The sequence below is a fragment of the Chanodichthys erythropterus genome, chromosome 20, assembly GCF_024489055.1.
Source record: "Chanodichthys erythropterus isolate Z2021 chromosome 20, ASM2448905v1, whole genome shotgun sequence".
Lineage (NCBI taxonomy): Eukaryota > Metazoa > Chordata > Actinopteri > Cypriniformes > Xenocyprididae > Chanodichthys > Chanodichthys erythropterus.
This window is the reverse complement of record NC_090240.1, coordinates 16819244-16839806: the sequence shown is the minus strand read 5'-3', so window position 1 is coordinate 16839806 and position 20563 is coordinate 16819244. Positions and strand designations below refer to the sequence as shown.

The 20563-nt window shown below is 36.3% G+C and overlaps 1 protein-coding gene across 1 annotated transcript; it reads right to left on the bottom strand.

Moving 5' to 3' along the window:
- Positions 1-943: 943 nt before the first annotated feature.
- tcea2 (transcription elongation factor A (SII), 2) lies at positions 944-13149 on the bottom strand. Its single transcript, XM_067371982.1, has 10 exons — positions 12899-13149; positions 12375-12437; positions 10422-10527; positions 10081-10174; positions 7898-8034; positions 5109-5163; positions 4413-4569; positions 3504-3650; positions 3104-3175; positions 944-2883 (listed from the first exon to the last, which is right to left on the bottom strand). Exons 1-10 carry the CDS (start codon positions 12965-12967, stop codon positions 2875-2877), a joined length of 909 nt encoding a protein of 302 aa, XP_067228083.1. The 5' UTR covers positions 12968-13149; the 3' UTR covers positions 944-2874.
- Between the last annotated feature and the right edge of the window lie 7414 nt (positions 13150-20563).

Here is a 20563-nt window from a genome sequence, read left to right as displayed (position 1 = left end):
CAACCCATCACAGGTTCTGTTGCCTTAATGATCTGGCAGGTACTAAACCCAAATGTGGTTATTTAGGAGCACCTTCTATGATCCCCTCAATTCAAAACCAGATCTGACAATTTATTTTTGGTCAACATAATTAAGAAATGTTGTGACAGCTCCTAGCAAATTACTGCTCGGGCAAAGGCCAGACATATTTCACCAGCTGTGTCTCATGCAAGTCACAAAGGGTCAGTTCTATTCTCATATTTGATTAAGATATGAGGACTCTGCTAGGACTTTTCCAAAATATAGGACCAGTTTTATGTACAAGTCCTCCGGATCAAAAGCATCAAACACTGGATTAAAACATCAGCTTCATCTGATCTTGATACAAAGTTAATGCATCACACATATGATGTCAGTGGAATACAGTTGTGCAGTGTTTGTTGAGTATTGGCTGACTGCTCCCTCTAGTGGAAAACATCTGAAGCACAAAAAAGAAGCAGCAGTCAGACAACTAAATATAGATGACCTAAAACTCATTTACTCACCTTCATGTTTTTCAAATGGGACTATTTTTTATTATTTTTTTTCCTGTGGAAAACACTTTCCATATCGTCAATGCGGATGGATGAGGGCCATTGAACTTCAAAATGTGATCCGTATAGGCTAACTCATGTACCAGTGATGCCAGTGGTTTATCAGTGGTTCCAATTGCCATTGATGCCAAACTTGTTGTGCTGTGTCTTAAAGCACCATATTTAAGTACAGTTCACATCCCTACTGTTCAAAAGGCTGGGGTCAGTACGAGTTTTATTTATTTATTGAAAGAAATTAATACTTTTATTCAGCAAAGATGCATTAAATCAAATTTAATTTTCTGAAAACTGACAGTAAATACATTTATAATGCAAAAAAAAAAAAATCAATTTCAAATAAATGCTGTTTATGGAAGCTTGTCGATTTAAATTGCGACAATTGCAACATCATCCCCCTAGGCTTCAGCCTAGTCCCAGACTAAAATGCATGTTTGAACCGTTTTAACTGAAAGTAACTTGCACTGACATGTTAAAATATGTATGTTTACATCTTGCAATTCTATCTTTTTTTCTCAAAACTGTGAGATATAAAATTGAAATTGAGTTATAAAGTCAGAATTGTGAGATATGAAGTCCACAATTGAGTTTATATCATGCAATTTTGAGAAAAAAAGTCAGAATTGTGGAGATATAAAGTTACAGTTACCCGTTTTATTTTTTTATTCAGTAGTGGAAACAAGCTTCCACAGTTCTTTGAACTTTCTATCCATTGTTTCCACAAAGATATTAGGCAGCACAACTGTTTTCAACACTGATAATATGTAATGTTGATCAAAAACACTGGAGTAATGGCCAATGAAAATTATATATAATTATATATATTAAGATATATTTCATTCATGACAAATATCAGAATGGTTTTAGCATATATTTAGTTAATTTTATGTTACATGTTATTTTAGTTTTTTTTGTCTTAGTTGAATATGGCAATTCTAATGTATTTATTGGCAGACTATATCTGCTATGCTGCTGCAGAGCATGTATGGACTTGCTTCTGCTAATAGATACACACTGCTGTGAGCATGCAAGATATGCTGCTGCTGCATAAATAGACATACATAAACCCTGTAGCAGATCTAGGCAGGTGGAGCTGGGGAGGTGGAGGGGTTCAGAGGAAGGACTAGCTTACAATAAACACTGAACCAGACTATTTAAATGTTGAGCAAGCAATCTCATTGGCTGCAGGATCAGCAGAGGCCAATCAGCTTGTGCCATGTAATGATTGCTTGCAGACTGCATGTAAAGGACCTTATCAGCCTGTGCCATCTAGAGTTTCATGACTGAACTATAATCTTAATTTGGAATATTTCACAATAGTACTTTAATTTGTACTGTATTTGATCAAATAAATGCTGCCCATTTTTCAAAAACATTAAAAATATCTTACCGACCCCAGACTTTTGAACACCACTGTACATTAGTGGAGGAGCAGATTTTAAGAGAGTAATTACTACATTTTAGTCTATTCTGCACCTAAAGCTATCATATGATTTGAGAGTGAATCAAAATAGTGTGTACAATCATCATTTCTTTTTCCAGTTTGACCGACTGCTCCCGTTCCCTATTGAATTTTACTGTATGGAAGAGCAGCTAGAACAGTCTGTTTGGGAGGGAATCATACAGGTGGGTCTGGAGGGATGAACTAAAAAAAAACAACACTCAAACCACAAAATATTTCTAGTCAAATTTACTGAGACAAAACAGTCCAATTATTCATATAATACATATGAACCTTCAATCGTGTACCACATTCTGTTTTTCTCTTTGTCTGGCTGTCTACAAGAAGCAAACTATCGCCTACATTAAGACTCAAATATTAACCGTAATCCTTTAAGACTTCCTAAACTCTGGAAAAGCAACCAACCTTTCAAGATTTGGTTAAATAAATCATCTGCGAAGTGCATAAACTGCATATACATATGAAAAGCACACATTCAAAACAATCAAACAAACAAAAAAAAAAAAAAAGTATGTGTAAAAATTCTTTCACCAATTACTTGGCACTCAGAGCAAAAAGGCACAAGCGATATATCAAAAGGCAAAGCAAGAATGAACAAGCCAGCTGACTTACCAAGTCTAAGTTATCGGCAGTGCATGAAAGGCAATGATATGACACCAGTAAAAAAAAAAAAAACTACAGAGCAACACTCATATATTACAAAGCTATGAAAATGAATGTATAAAAAAAAAAAAAAAAAAAAAATTCTTTTTTTCTCAAAAGAAAAAAAAAAAAAATAAAACTGTTCTTTCACTATGAATTCAGGTCATCTCTTCATATGAAGAATCCTGCTCACTTTAGTCTTTAACAAAACTGTGAAAAGAGAAAACAGAAGACAATAAATATACAATTTTCAAAATATTTGACGTTAGACTACAGTGTGTAAATACTGCCACCATGTGGTGCCATTGTAGCATGAAGACAAGTCACGCGTTTATCAGTCGCATAATGGATTCGTCAGTTTTTTGGTTTGTTTTTTTACTCAAGTCAACTAATGGCTTTTGCACTGCCAGGTGTGTAGGGAGATTCTTACCTTCCACCGGTTTCCACACTCGTTGCACAGCACGAAGGTGGTCATGGGTTCATCTGCGCTGCGTGTCTGGACCTGCAGGGAGAGATTGTGCATTACATTCCTGCTCGTTTCATGCTTCAATGCAGCTTTAGCCCATTTGCGAACTTCCTTTCAGACATGCAAACGGATCAAAGACTTGGGCGAATTTGCTCTGAGCACAGAAATGTGCGGCTGTTTGTGTTTCAGACACTTGATCCGCCCTCGTTTTCTTTTTTAAAGTGTGGCTTAAGTGTACAAATACTTGTGTAACCTACTGCTGTGTCACGCCCAGATTGATAGCCGTTTTTATAATGATGGCAAGTATAAACACTTCTGGTAATAAAGCAGTCCTAAACCCTGGTGAGATGTTGTAACAGCATACCTGAGTGTAAGTGCAGTTCTTGCCCCTGCATTTTCCACAGATGAACATGTCAGTCTCCGTGCCGCCCACTTTGGAGAGCTGATGCTCTCGAATGGACTCCTTGGTCAGCGCTTTCCTGATCTCTTTCAGCTCTGCGCTTGCCATCTCCTGCCAAACACGCAATTAACACAAACACGCTTCACATCCTGCAGAGAAGCTGCAGTTTACTAGATCTTAAAGGGTTAGTTCACCCAAAAATTTATTTTTTGTCATTTTTGAAATTTCTGTCATTCCACATCCATAAGACCTTTGTTATATTCGGAACACAAATTAGGATATTTTGGATGAAATCCAAGAGTTTTTTTTTTTTTAATCCCTCATAGAAAGCAATGCAATTACCACATTCAAGGTTCAGAAAAGGTCTGGATTTCATCGAAAATATCTTAATTTGTGTTCTGAAGATGAACGAAGGTCTTACGAGTGTGGAATGACATAAGTAATTACTGACAGAAATGTCATTTTTGGGTGAACTAACCCTTTAAATGGTTTTGCAATGGTCTTTTCTATCCTACTGTGATGTATGTTTGAGTGAAACAGCTTCTCAAACAAGAAAAAAATGTAGGGCAGGATTTAATTGTATCAATATGGAATTAATTGGATGGTTGTGGTTTGCTATTGGTGGATCTCATGTGAGTGACAGGTTGCCCCGCCCTCACACCAGTACACACGTCACCAGAAAAAAGAAGAGATGACGCTGCAGGAGGGAGGGGAAGTTATTTTGATTGCAAGGGCATGTGAATTTTGAATAAAAAAAGTGTGCAAATAAATTGCTTATAATAATTACTGCATTATTCCATAAAAATACAAGAATTTTCATTTCAATTCCATAGTGACTAACATTTCTCAAGCCAAAGTCAAATCCAAACGCACCTCTGCGGTCATACTGGCGATGCGGTCTGGCGAGATGTTGCCACACAAGACGTTCCGCCGTAAGTCTGGGTTTTTCTGGTCCTTGAGGTTGGAAATGCGACTCCTCAGTCTGGTCTTGTACTTCATGTCAGTGGATTTGAACTCCTGGTAGATACGTGTGTCATGAAGTCCAGTCAAGGAAGCACAAAGTCATTATTTTACATTCTCCTTTGAAGGGGAAGCGAGCAGCTTTTCAAATATTTTCTCGTCTCGCAGTTATGCAGAGACTTCTGTAAGTAAACCATTTGTTGGTGGATTTTAATGAAAAGTGTAAACACTGTGGCGCTATTTGTTTGAGGTAAGAGGTCACGACCCCTGCTGGTAGATGTTTTTACTACAAAATTTGCAGGCAAAATTCAGACTTCTCTTTTCAGAGTTATGCATTCAAAATAAATTTTAACAAGCAAAATATGAATCATTAACATTTTATACACTGCCGTTCAAAAGCCTGGGGTCAGTACATTTTGCTTTGTTTTTGAAAGAATATATTTTTATTGAGAAAGGACAAATTTTTCAAGCTCTTTTTAACTGGGTTTTTAAATGGCTTCCAAAAATGTATTCAAATATATATATATTTTTTTTTTTTTTATATATATATTGTAAAAATATTCCACATTACTGTTTTACTAACTATCTTTGGTAATGAGAAGGATATAATCTTCAATCTGTGCTGCCAGGTGTTCACAGTCTACTCCGATTGTCTGGTGATCACCTGAGAAATGTATACAAAGAATAATTTCCTTATTTCCTTGAAAAAAAAAAAAAAAAAAAAGTTTATGCTTAAAGTGCCTCTATTATGCCATTTTAAAAGGTTCCTACTTGTGTTGGAGGTCTCCTACAATAGATTTACATGCATCAAAAGTCAAAACACACTCTTTTTCTCATAATATACACTACACATCACCTCATTTCTCAGAGTCTGAAAACAATTTGTTCAATTTCTCTAAACGGCTCCTTTCTGTGAGCTACTCTATATCTGACTGGTCAGATGGCCCAATCTGTTGTGATTTGGTCTTTCAGAATGTGTCAGAAACAAACGCCCATTACCATATCTGAATTTCCACTTCGAATGCTTCCTCAGCACTCGATACACAGTAACTATGGCGTCCGTTTTTCCATATCAATTCCAGCCCGAGTCCTCATCCTTTTGAAGTGAGTGCAAAGTGGGTTTGCTTTGGCGGCACAGAAAACAGTGTCTTCTCTACATGTTGACAACATGAACTAAACTCTTCCAGGCCTCAGTTACAACTACAGTGTTTGAGGGCGGGTTAAAGTAGACGTTCGCGGACAGCCAATGAAGACCATAGGCAGGGATTATGCAAATTCTTTACACCGTTATGAAGGTGTGTAACAGGAAGTGAGACTGGAATTGCTTATGACTCATTTCGCCAGTTCAGAATCATTGCTTTCTTTTAGGAGACATTAACTTTGTAAAAGGTCAGCAAAGTACACAACATTCACAAACAGTTATATTACACACTGCATGAAAGGTAATATTCGAAAAAGCATAATAGGGGCACTTAAAAAAAAAATAATAATAAAAATAACCCACAACATTTAACCTAAAAGCAAGGATATGACAAAGCCTTCGAATTATTATATCCAACATCTGTCTCTATAAATGTCCCTAAAAGAACTAAAACGCTGAAGATAAATTCTCTTTTACAACCTGAATTCTGGAAAAGTTGGGGCGTTTTTTAAAATTTGAATAAAATGAAAACTAAAAGACTTTCAAAATCACAAAATGACCCAATATTTTATTCACAATAGAACATAGATAACATACATGTTTAAACTGAGAAATTTTACAATTTTAAGCACTAAATGAGCTCATTTCAAATGTGATGCCTGCTACAGGTCTCAAAATAGTTGGGCCGGGAGCATGTTTACCATGGTGTAGCATCTCCTCTTCTTTTCAAAACAGCGTGAAGACGTCTGGGCATCGAGATTATGAGTTTCTGGTTCCGGTTTCTTGGTGTTGGATTTTGGTCCCATTCTGTTAGCTGTAGTTCTGTTCTGCTGTGCTGTTGTAATAGCTGCAGTATGTGGTTTTGCATTGTCCTGCTGAAATACACAAGGCCTTCCAGATGACGTCTATTTCAGGGAGGGGAGCACATGTTGCTCTAAAACCTTTATATACCTTTCAGCATTCATAGTGACTTCCGAAACATGCAAGCTGCCCATACCGTATGCACTTATGCACCCCCATTCCCATCAGAGATGCTGGATTTTGAACTGAACGCTGATGACATGCTGGAAGGTCTCCCTACTCTTTAGCCCAGAGGACACGGTGTCCATGATTTCCAACAATAATGTCAAATTTGGACTCTGACTGTAGAACACTCACTTTGAAACAGTCCATTTTAAATGAGGCTTGGCCCACAGGACACGACTGCGCTTCTGGACCATGTTCACATATGGCTTCCTTTTTGCATGATAGAGCTTTAGTTGGCATCTGCAGATGGCACGGCGGATTGTGTTTACCGACACTGGTTTCTGGAAGTATTCCTGGGCCCATTTAGTAATGTCATTGACACAATCATGCCGATGAGTGATGCAGTGTCGTCTGAGAGCCTCAAGACCACAAACATCCAATAAAGGTCTTCGGCCTTGTCCCTTACGCACAGAGATTTCTCCATTTTCTCTGAATCTTTTGATGATGTTATGCACTGTAGATGATGAGATTTGCAAAGCCTTTGCAATCTGACGTTAAGAAACATCTTTTTACGCACTCTTTCACAGCTCTGCCCATCTTTACTTCTGAGAGACTCTGCCTCTCTATGACATCCCTTCATAGCTAATCATGTTACAGACCTGATATCAATTAACTTAATTAGTTGCTAGATGTTCTCCCAGCTGAATCTTTTCAAAATGCATTGCTTTTTCAGCCATTTGTTGCCCCCGTGCCAACTATTTTGAGACCTGTAGCAGGCATCAAATTTGAAATGAGCTCATTTAGTGGATAAAAGTGTAAAATTTCTCAGTTTATACATTTGTTATGATATCTATGTTCTATTGTGAATAAAATATTGGCTCATGTGATTTGAAAGTCTTTTAGTTTTCATTTTCAAGTCCTAACTTTTCTGGAATTTCCAGAATTTGGGTTTTATAAACTACAAATAACACACTCCACATAGTAAGGCCCAATGAGTTACATTAACTCAAATCATTTGATGCCCCTTAACTGTCACCACCCATTTTTGAACCTAGACGTAAAAGTGCACCATCCAAACTTAAACTGTTATAATTCATGAATACAGACATTTTAGACAATTTAGTCATTTACAGCAAGAATACATTTTATAACACTTAAATTTCAACATTTTAGTTCACTTAATTTCACAGTAAGAGTTCATGTTCATTTATATTTGAGTAAAATTAGCTTTTTTTATTTAGCAAATTTTACAGTGAAGTTACTTACTCAGCTTAATTTATTCAGGGCTTACCATCAGTCTGTAGGGCCGCCACCAGCAGCTCTCTGCATTTGGTGCGCACACTGTCCGTTGTGACGGGTGCAGGTGGGAAGGAGGTGAATTTCGGGGTGACTGGGGTGGTGGGAGTTTTTGGTGTCTCTTGTTTGTTACTAGACAACATGGGGTAACAACATTTCACAGTTTCGTAAAACTGCTTAAAATACGTATTGTAAAAACACTTTATTGACTGTGCAAAAAAAAGTATTTGCTTTCTTTATATTTATGTTTTTTTTTTTTTTTTTTTAACAATTTCTTTATTTGCGAAAAATACTGTAATGGGAATAAAGTATCAAGAGGTTGCTATTTAAAGTATAAATCTGTTTATCCTTTCCACATTACTTTTTATAGTGATTCATTTTCAAATTATGTATTTTAGTAAAAGTAGTATATATTGTAGCAAGCATTATTTAAGTGTGTAATATCAGCCATCAAAAAATACATATCCAATCAAGTACTAGTGACGACAAGTAGCTTGAAGATAGTGCCTACTTTACGTTCTTAACTTTTACGGGTTTTTTTTTTTTTTTTATGCACAGATTAATTGTATGGAAGATTGTGACATTTTATATCATAATTCAGACTTTTTTCCTCACTATTGTCATTATGTCAAAATTGCGAGATTTTGCGAGAAGACTTATTTCTCACAATGACGGATTTATATCCCGCAATTCCAACTTCTTTTCTCGTAATTACTAGTTTACATCCTGCAATTTTAACATTTTCTACACAATTGCAAGTTTCTCTCGCATTTCTGACTTTTTTTCCCACAATTACGAAGTTATATCCTGCAATTCTGACTTCTTTTCCCACAATTACAAGTTTATATCCCACAATTCCAACTTCTTTTTTCACAATTGTTTCTTTGCATTTCGGACTTTTTTCTCACATTACGAAATTATCTCTCAATTCTGACTATTTTGCTCACAATTACAAGTTTATATACCGCAATTGTCTTTTTTCGCAATTTCAAGTTTTTCTCTGCCTTTCTGACTTTTTTCCCACAATTACAAAATTACATCTCACAATTCTGACTTCTTTTCTCACAATTACGAGTTTATATCCCACATAGGGATGTTCATATTGACCGATTAACCATTTTACTGTATTTTCCGTGCTCAAACTCATGCATAAATCTTGCTGCAAAACACTGGCGAAATTAATTAATGTGTCAGGAAAAAATAGCAAGGATACATTTTAATAACTTGTTAATAAACTGGTGATTTCCATGTCAATGTCAGCTGTGAAGTTGACGAAGCTCTCATCTCTGCAGGACAGTGGATGCGCCTTTGGAGAGAAATGCAACTTACTCCCCGATTATGTAATCTGTATTCGATGTGAATTGGTTAAGATTAGAAATTTCAAGCTTTCAATAGATAAATTTATTATTTATGGAGCAAGTACACGCCGAGTTTCGGTTAATTTATAAGATGGAGACAGACGGCAGAAAGCGCATCCTGATTGCTTTCTTTATTTTGTTGTTATTGTGAGTATATATTAAATAGTAGATATTTACAGTTGGTTTAGTTTTATGATGCATTACTGCTATCTGTATGACGAAGTATTTTAAGTGATCGCTCCACGTCTCACAGTCAAGCGTGCAAATCCTTTAACTTCCACCCTGCAGGTGTGTGATAATTTGACAATGTGTGAATCCTCATATTCTGTTGTTCTGCTGTTTGCACAAGTAGGGTTACAAAACAAAAGTTGTATTGTATGTCACAGACACTTGTCAATTCTATTTTTCTTTAATACTAATTTAACATTCAAATCTTATCAGTCATTGGTTAAAGGTTGGTTAACCAGCATCAATTGTCGCTCATGAAGATTAACCGAAATGAACATCCCTAACCGCAGTTCTGATTTCTTGTCTTAGATATGCGAGATAAAAACTTGCAACTGCGAGTTATAAAGTCCAATTCTGAGTTAAAACGTCAGCTCACAATTCTGACACTTTCTTAAAATTTCGAGTGTATATCTATCACAACTCAAAAAAGTCAGAATTGTGGGCTAAAAATTTGCAATTACCTTTTTTATTTTTGAATTCAGTGGCGGAAACATGCTTCCATTGAATTGTTCACAATAAGATCTAAAATATGCATTTAGAAAACAGGATGAATTTTCACTTCATGCCGACTTTAATGGTTAGATCCACACACCTGGAGTCACTGGATCCAGGACAGTCTTTAGAAGACGAGGACTGGAGAGGAGATCCTCCTTTTTTCTTCTCCTCTGATTTACCTTCAGAACCATCTACATAAAGGAAGATTCACAGTCCAGCTTTAGCATCAGACACACTCATTGCATTCACTACCAACAAGTTAACTTCCTTAATATAATAACAGCAAGAAATCAAACAGACAGCAGCCTTGTCCCAGAACTGTTTATAATGAACCTCTTCAGTCTCTTTCTCAATTGGTGTCATTCACTCTGAAATAAGGAAAACCCTCATCTAAATTGTCTTTTTTAAGCTGTTTGAGTGTGAATGGAGATGCAGTACCCAGCAGTTTCTTCCAGGTCTTGATGAGTGATTTGGCCAGTGTCTGCACCTCCTCATCCGAGCTCTGCTTCCGCACCGCATTCACTGACATCCCGATCCGCGTCGACTGCACAGCGGGCCACAATGAAAGAACACATTTGTTATAATAAATATCACACACATCACATCATTCATACAGTTATTATTCTGGGTGTGAGCAGGCCTTAAGACACAGACGTGTTTCCCCCAGTGTATTCATTTGTCTTCTGCGTGTAGCTGCTCTATTGTGTTTTAAATTCTCCTCAGGGACCAATAAGGTCTGTTTGTCTGTACATTAAGGGGTTAGTTCACCCAAAAATTTCAGAACACAAAAAAAAAGGTCCATTAATGTACTAAAAACATATTTAAATCAGTTCATGTGAGTACAGTGGTTCAATATTAATATTATAGAGTGACAAGAATATTTTTGGTGCGCCAAAAAAAACAAAATAACGACTTATATAGTGATGGTAATTATACATTTTTGCTAATGTCACTAAGTGTTACTGCACAATAACAAATAATCAGAACATTTTCAATCATTAGGTCATGTTGTAGTTCATTATCTTTAAGCCTATTAAGTCTTTAAGTATTTGGTGCTGTGATGAACAACATTGCGAATGCAAAAAAAAAAACAGTTTGAAGCATTTTAATCACTGTTCGCAGCTGCTTTGTTTATGGGGTTTCCGGGGTAACCGCTGCACTTCTGCTGTTCCATCAGCGCCCTCTGCTGTCAGAGATTGAACGTGAACTTTCATTCAGCGCGTCTCCTTCATTCGTTCCGGCATGGCAGCACACAGCGGTGTTGTGCATTTTATCGTGCATATTCATTATCGTGATAGATTGCATTTCCAAAGATCGTCACATGTCTACTGGTGGGGTACTCAATTTCTCAATTTCACTGGTTCCCAAACCACGTTTTGTCATGAAAACACACGCTAGAAGTGGAGCAGGAAATGACGCAAAACAATCATTAAATCAGCGGTTCAGAGCGCCAAATTCACGTGATTTTGGCACGTGATCCGAATCCTGATTTGACACAAAAGATTCATAACGCTCTGAAGCTTCCTGAACCAGTGTTTTGAAATCGGCCATCCCTATATAAGTCGTTATTTTGTTTTTTTGACGCGCCAAAAATATTCTTGTCGCTTTATAATATTAATATTGAACCACTGTACTCACATGAACTAATTTAAATATGTTTTTAGTACATTAATGGATCTTGAGAGAGGAAATGTCTTTGCTCCCTATGGAGGCCTCACTAAGCCATCGGATTTCATCAAAAAATTTTCTTAATTTGTGTTCTGATGATGAACGAAGATCTTACAGGTGTGGAACGGCATGAGGGTGAGTAATTAATGATATTGTTTTCATTTTTGGGTGAACTAACCCTTTAACTCCATCCATACGGACAGAATCAATATACTACAGTAAATACTGTCTACTTTATATGCATGTTATATGAGTGCAAAAAAATGTACCGAATACCACATTTGAAAAACGCATCGACAGAATGGATTGCAGTATGCAAAGAACATATGAAAAAGGCATAATTTTTTTATTAATTGTTTATTTTAAATGTATAAATTCTCTTTCATTTTTAAAAACGCTGCAAATTTTGGCAATGCAATCAAAAATAGACAGGATTGATTGATCACAACAGAAACGGAAGGTCGTGCACAATGCATTGTGGTATAGATGTTGTGTTGTATACTATGCTTTTTGGCAGATCTAGTAGTTTATCCAGATATATTCTATGCATGCATACAAACATTTTGTATACCAAGTACAGATTACGTTCTACACACTGCAGAAACAGTACGCCATTCCAAACACAGCCAATAAGAAAAGCAGCATGGGCTTCCCTGCCTGGAAGAGAAAGAGATGATTATGTAATCAAACACAGCACATGCTCTGCCCACAGACGCTGTATACCTGTAGGGTCTCCAAAGACATCTTCATGTTCTTCAGCTCCCGAAGCAGGTCAATGGCACCATCCTGAGGATAAAACACATGGAGGAGGAAAGACAGTTACACAACAACTTCTCAAATGCAGTAGTAAACACTGGCTTCCTCAGCTATAGGCTGGTTCATATTAAAACACATCCAGACTGCACATAAATGCTGTGTTTTGGGGACAAAACTGGGACTGGCTGGTGTGAAGTGTTGGATAAATGAGTCTTTTGTTTGCGCTGGAGAAATTTGGAGAACAACCAGCTGCCAGCTCATCACAGTACACAAACGCTTCAAACGTGAGAGTAAACGCTAAATGTGTGATTGTGCATAAAGACTGACCAACACAAGCCTGGCCTGGATGAGGATGAAACAGGTGATAATCACAGTTACTGAATCTCGTGCGTGTTTCATGAAGACACACAGAAACGAGCGCGTGGATGAGCAATAGTTCCCCACATTCGTTTTTCAGATGCTGTAGGAATTAGGAAATGTGTCACACTTACTGTGTTTTTCTTGTGCACCATTTTGTCCAGCTTCTTTGCGATGCGCTCCACTTCTTGGTCCTTCGCCATGTTTACAGGTTTAGGGCTGTTTGATGGCGCCCGATGCTCGTGCCTCCATTTATGTGGGGAAAATGAGCCCGTCTCTGTCTGTGTGTGTGTGTGTGTGTATGTGTGTGTGTGTCTCTTTTAGTGGCAGTATGAGAGGAATCCACTGCCTTTCTCTCCGCTCTCGACTGTGTTGTGTAGCGATGTTCGATTCGCGAGCGAATCGCTCTTTTGAGTCGAATCTTTTCAAAGAATCAAATGAACCTGTTCATAAAATCGATTCGTTTACGAATCAGACTGAATCGAGTGGTTCTCGAGTCAACATCTCGTCTTTTTCAGGATGTTTAATTAGTAAATGAGCCAAAATGTGAAGAAGAGTGAGCTGATAGAACTAATGAGGCGAAAAGTAAGTGGTAATGGTACGTAAATTATGTAATTTAAATGTTTATGAGTTAACTGTATGTAGGTTTATTTATACACAGATAAACAAATATCACATATTTAGTAGATGTGTCGTAGTTCAGTTTGTTGCAGCCATTATACACGAAATTTGACTACGAACATGGCTTTATCGACATCATATGACACTAATCATCTGATGACGTGGTAACGTAAAAAAAATAAAAAAAAATTCACTGAATCGTCTTTAAAACCGGTTGATTCCAGGCGCTGTTCGAAAGAACCGATTCGCGGAAATGAGATGCACCGCCCGTCGCTTCTGTTGTGAAGCAGGGCGTTATGGGAAGTGAAGTTTATATGACCCAGCTCAGCAGTAAGGCAGTGATTGAAGTGAATTGTTCTTACTGTCACTTTGCTGAGGAAGATTTCATTCACTTGATTTGCCACACAGAGAAATGTTGGTCAGATGTGTTATTGTTTATCCAATCATATTTTATAAGCGACTTTTCTTTCTGTTTTAAAGATGTTTTCTTTGGATTGTTCGACTAGCTTCCTATAAAGAGAATATAGGAAAAAGATTACATAATTAATTTGTGTTTCCTATACTGGCTAAGTTTCACATAAACAAAAATGTACTGGCTTTAAACCTCATTTTTCTCTATTTAGAGATGATCTAGACAGGTATATCGAAACTATCCAATGCTCTATTAATCCTAAAGCTATGAAAACTGTTTCTCTTTATTCATCCTTTTTGTCCTCTTAAGGTTTACATAGCCTATAATGCATTGTTGTTGCTTTATTACCCTGGCAACTTATCTGTGTTTGTGTATTTTTCTTTTTTGTGTTTTACATGTATCTGTATCGATTTAATGCTCTGATGTTTTGTATTGTTTAATAATAATAATAATAATAATAAAAAGAAGTAAGGCAGTGAATCAAACAGCTTTATTAAATACATATATTTTTTTAAATTTTCTGAACAGTTTTAACAATTCTGATATTTGTTTTGACAGGTTTAATGAACATCTTTGATGTTTAGTTTTGACAATAGTCGATTTTTTTTTAACAATTTTTTAATTTAAGTTATATAAAAGGAGATAAATAGGTCAATAATGTCACCTTATCATGACAATAGTTGAAGTTCACCATTCATATATTGTTACCGACTTTGTTTTAGTGACCACAGTTACAGTAAAACAGCATATTAAGCCTTGTCTCGACATCATGATAAGGAATAAAATAAAATGAAATAAAATAAAAATGCATTCACTTTGCAAAATAAGGCCAGTATTTTGGCCTACTGTGTGTTGCATGAGCAGGTTTTAGTTTAGACAGGATAAATCAGTAGAGGGCGTCATTGTAACAAAAGTGATAATGTATTTCAACACCTAAACCACAGTATAAAATGCACGAATGGCAACAAAATATTAAACCAAACATTCATTTTAACCCTTACATTGTCTCAAGGTCAATATTTTGAATAAAATCTGGCTCAAAAATGTTGTTGTTTTTTTATGAGTGTAAAATGGAGCTCAAAGTTTAAAAGGTCCCCGTGATTTACTGTTTTCATTTACTGATTTCACTGTTTGTTTGTTTTTTGGTATTTTGTTTCCTAATGCAAGTGAATTATTGATTAAAAGAGTATCTGACATGTTTCAGAAAAATAATCAGATATATACTTTATACTTAACAGCATGTTTGATTCACAGTAAAGGGTCATTTAAGTGCCATTCAAGTTTGATAGAGGTAGATTTAAGGAAAGAAGTGATTTTTAAAAGACACAAAATGTAGTTGTGTCAAAAATAATGTATTCATTAATACTATATTATAATACATATTTATAATTATTAGAATTTTGAATTATTACTAACAATTATAAGAAAAATGATGAAGATAAAACAGTAAATTGATGATAGTAAATTCACAAGTGTGATGCATTAAAGAGTTAGTTCACCCAAAAATGAATTTCTGTCATTAATTACTCACCCTCACGTTGTTCCACACCTTCATTCATCTTCAGAACACAAATTAAGATATTTTTGATGAAATCCGAGAGCTGTCTAACTCCTCCATAGACAGCAATTTAACCACCACTTTCAATGTCCAAAAAGGTACTCAAGACACCATTTAAACAGTCTTCTCTTTTGTGTCATTCTCCTACGCTGTTTACGTTCAGTACTTCCAGGATCTACATCAGAACGGCGTCTCATTATTGGCCGGCTTCTGCGCAGCATCACACGAATGCGTCATGCTGATCATGTGATTAGCGTCGGCCAATACTGAGCGGCGTTCTGACGTAGAACCTGGAAGCGCTGAACGTAAACAGCGTAGGAGAATGACACAAAAGAGAAGATATTGTTGAATAAAGTGGTTATTTTTGTTTTGTTTTTGCGCGCAAAAAAATGATTGTTGCTTCATAATTAAATAATCACGTGACTGTTTAACGATGTCTTTAGTACCTTTCTGGACATTGAAAGTGGTGGTTAAATTGCTGTCTATGGAGGAGTCAGACAGCTCTCGGATTTCATCAAAAATATCATAATTTGTTTTCCGAAGATGTACTACAGCCAAAGAGAGCATAGACGTCGATCCCAAGCACTCACAGAAAAACACATGATATTTTCCATTAATTTTAACCAATAAGTTTTATATTGCAGCTTTCAGACACAACTTTCTTCTCATTTAGTTAACTTGAGGCCGTTTCTATAGCGTTATTTTAATGACAGCTGTCGAGAGTGCATTATTGTAATGCACAAACACATCAATGTGACAAATCTGTCTGCTTACAGGCGGCTTTATTTCACTCTGGCACAAAACTGGACGTGCAGTTTTCTCGCTACAGTGGTCTCATGGCTCTGCTCTCGCTCTGATTTTACGTATGTGTGCTCACTAGAATTGCAAAAAGCTTTCAACCACCAGACTTTCACAACTGACCCTTCACCAGGAGTTTGATTGACAGGCGATCTAACCAATCATAACGCAATAATCTGCCATTTTGTCTGACAAAGCAGTCAGGGGAGTTAGCAGATTAATGTAGGTGGACTTAAACTTGAAAAATGGTTTCTGCGTTTGAAACAACATACCTTCTGATGTTCATTCATGTTTATTTGATGCTATAAATGAATCTCTAGGAAGAGATGATCGGTTCACGAGCCGCTTGATCTAAGGCTCTACAGCGATCTGTCACGACACATTAAAGAGCCACAATACGGTATTTATTGTTTCAATTCCTTTAAAAATGACGAAATTTAAGACATTTTTCATATCAGAAGTAACCTGCGTCGACAAAAGGAGACGCGATTCCTGGGGGACTGCTTATGTAGTGTGAACACCACAATGAAGTCACGTAGTCTGAACAGCACAGCGATCTGCTGACGTTTAAAGATGTGTAGTCAAGCAAGTCTCAAGTACTTACATTTGCAAGTCATGTGACTCAAGTTCCCCACCTCTGGAAAATATTATATTCATATTGTTCTGACTGTTGTAGATTTTAGCATGTCACATGACACAGAAGACATTAGGCTTGTTCGGTGTGTGTTGTATGATCGGTGACTTTGATGTCATACACCGATCAGAGCTCGGAGGGTTAATGCCCCACAATGCCCTGTTGAACCCAGGTTATGTGTACATACAGACTCTGTATATGAGTGACAGCATGGCATGTTCTCCAGCTGAGGAAACCCCACCTCAGCAGTGAGGGAATGTGTTCAGAGGGGGGGAAGTCCCCGAAACAGCCAGCTCAGGCCTCAGTCACTCGGGCAGGAAACCCGGTCTTCATCACCCTGCTGAGGTCATTTCTGATTATAACTGGACCGGGATAAGGCAGCCCGATCGGCTCGCTAGAACATGCCCTGTTCCTGCCATACATTCCCTTTTTTAGAAGGATACATGCGGTGCCATTCTTACTTTGGACTTTTGTGTGGTTCAGAAATGTGCTGATTGATTGAGGTGTGTGTTTATTTCACTTGGCTTATCAGTTTGAGGCTGTTGCCGACCATTAATCTGTCATTGCGAGACATGGGGACAAACTGAACTTAGATGGGGAAATTACAGATTATATTGTCATCTTTAAAAAAAATAAAATCTCAACAGATATCACAACAGTTTTAACAATCAGAGATATATTTAAACATATCCTGCACTCTAAAAAATGCTGGGTTAAAAACAACCCAAGTTGGGTTGAAAATGGACAAACCCAGTGATTGGGTTGTTTTAACCCAGCGGTTGGGTTAAATGTTTGCTCAACCTGCTGGGTAGTTTTATTTAAACCAACTATTGTTTAAAATTTGCTATATGGCTAGCTTAAAATGAACCCAAAATAGTTGGGAAATTAAAAACCAGATGCAGTTAGAGACAACAAAAATAGATAAAAGGTGAATGTTTATTAATAAGCTTTAATATTTTATTAATATAAATTTAATACACTCTAAAAAATGCTGGGTTAAAACAAACCAAGTTGGGTTGAAAATGGACAAACCCAGCAATTGGGTTGTTTTAACCCAGTGGTTGGGTTAAATGTTTGCCCAACATGCTGGGTAGTTTTACTTAACTCAACTGTTGTATAAAAATTACTGTATTGCTTAATTAAAATGAACCCAAAATATGCTGGAAATTAACATTTATTAATATGTTTAATAAATGAGCATTTATTAATAAGATGAAAATGAATAATAAACAATAAACATTTATTAAATTGCTTATTAATAAATGTTCTCCTTTTGATTATTATTGTTGCCTCTAGTAATTAATTATGTGTCTGATTTTTAATTTCAAACCTATTTTGGGTTCATTTTAAGCCAGACATATAGTCGTATATTTAATCAGTAGTTGGGTTAAGTAAAACTACCCAGCAGGTTGGGCAAACATTTAACCCAACCACTGGGTTAAAACAACCCAATTGCTGGGTTTGTCCATTTTCAACCCAACTTGGGTTGTTTTTAACCCAGCATTTTTTTAGAGTGTGATGCATTTTGAAGCCAAAAATAATGCATTCATCCATTTAAAAAAAAAATGAAGAAAAATATACATATTTAAAACTATAACTTCAAATAAATTCATGAAGGGTGTCAAAATGACCCATAGTGGAATAAATGAATAAATAAATAAATAAATAAATAAATAAATAAATAAATAAATAAATAAATAAAAAGGTGTCATATAAATTAAATAGTTAAACAAATTGATGATACATGTTTTAATAAAACTAATTTTACTTTAATTTACTGAGCAATATATTTTTTTAACATTTATCTGAATTTTTGTTTTGATAGTTTTTCATAAAAACATTTTGTAAACAACATTTTAGATAGTCCTTTAATTTTTAATTTAATTTATTATTGTTTAATTTAGTTTCATTTAAGAACCTCTCATTAACATTGATATGGTTTTGTTTTTATAGGCATATGCATATAAGGATCAAAATATTATAAGGATGCCTACTTTATAATAAAAAATAATGCTATCTTTCAAATATGACTAACATAGCAATATTAATAAAGTATATGTACACTGTAAAAACAAAAAAAATCTGGTTTAACTTAAAAAGGTAAGTTGGTTGAATTGAGTTAATACAATGAAGGCGATTGATTTAATCAACAGAAACTCAAAATATGATGTTATCTGAAGCACATTAATTAAGTTGATTTGAACAGAAAAAAAAGTGTACACTTAATGTAACAAACGTGTTTCCGTACTTCCATTGAACCGCTATGCTTGTTTAAAAGCTTCTCCCAAAAATCCCTGTTCAGTTGAATAGTTCCAAGCGTGTACATTTGTTTATCTCTGCTTAAAGCACACAGGGGAACAGAGCTGTGTGTGTTTGTGTGGGAGCGCGAGAGGGTGACATCTCATGCAGGCATATCATGTGTGCTGAGTTTAAACAGATCACTCTGTCAATAAGCACTTTCAAATTGAATTCAGATGCTGACCACTTCTGGTCCCAAACTTACATCCTCTTAACAATCACAGAGGAAATTTAACATCGAGGGAGTGCGACCTGTCCAGTCCAGTCAAAAAGCCTATGTATAATTGCAAACAGTTTTAGGAAAGAAACCCAGGGCTTGGAATATCATCATATGTCCTGTGCCGTTACTGTAAGCGCATTGGTATGTGTTTATGACGGACGAACGATGCAAGATCACCCTGGCACGGGGCGGACGTAGAGAAATATCTCGGGCACTGACAAAATCAAATGTTAGATGCAGCATATCTGTTTGAGCTAAATGAAAGCTAATTGTGTTTATTTAGCTCACTGCTGTGTTTCTCCTTCTCCTCGTAGCCTTTTGGTTTTCGCTGTTGTTGCTGAACCAAATTCTCATGTTACCTTTATAACAAATGTATCTTTCACTGGCCGTCCTCAATATGATAACAAACTCCAGTCGATGCTGTATTTAATGTCTAGAGTAATTTTTCATGGTGTTTTTCACTCTCAGGCAGTGAGATACCGTAAAACATGTGAGCCTGGTCGAAGCGAATGATGAGTTATATAAAAACTCAGGGAGAAGGGGACTGAACATCATCCAAGATCTTATTAGAGACAAAGAAGCATTCTCCTCTTCTCTGTCAAGGGTCCTCTCCGTCTGAGAGGAAAGTGCATGTTCTTGATTTTTAACACATGTATCAGAACACATAAAACAGTGTCTGTAGGACTGCAGGAACGGCCCCAGGCATGCTCTTGATGTGCTGGGAAAGAGATTTTAGGCCAGCGGTGATCTGCAGAGCACACATATAACAATCCTGCTCTGATGGTAAATACACAGCAACAAAAGACCCTGAGGACGCATAGCCTCTAAACAAATGTATTAGTGGTGTTTGCTTTCTGGACAGCCGTGGTTAAAGCCCAAAGTATGCTTTGTTTTTTTTGTTTTTTTACGTGTACGTGAGCGTATGCAAACAGTCAAACGCAAAGCCTCGCAAATACAAAGTATTCTACAAAGTGCGCACGGTTACAAAAATCCAGTGGTTTGCATGCAGTATACTGTACTATACTTTGGCCTTAACATTCACTTTAGTGTTTACACTCCTTTTTAGGCTATGTTAGCTACTTCACACAATAGTGTTTTTCTCTGAGGCATGGTAAAGCATGGTACTCGCAAAAAATCAAGAAAATTAGATTTAAACAATGAGACTAAACGTGTTGAGCGATAACAACAATTAGTTTTCTGTCTATAAATATATCAAAACAGTTGTTCCCTTGTCTATTAAAACATGTAAATATTAAAG

Excerpts from the sequence above, each read along its gene's own strand:
- tcea2 (XM_067371982.1), bottom strand. The coding sequence starts at position 12,967 with ATGGCGAAGGACCAAGAAGTGGAGCGCATCGCAAAGAAGCTGGACAAA. Across the intron at positions 3,651-4,412 it reads TCGCCAGTATGACCGCAGAG|GAGATGGCAAGCGCAGAGCT; the intron begins GTGCGTTTGGAT and ends CGTGTTTGGCAG. Across the intron at positions 3,176-3,503 it reads AGAACTGCACTTACACTCAG|GTCCAGACACGCAGCGCAGA; the intron begins GTATGCTGTTAC and ends CTCTCCCTGCAG.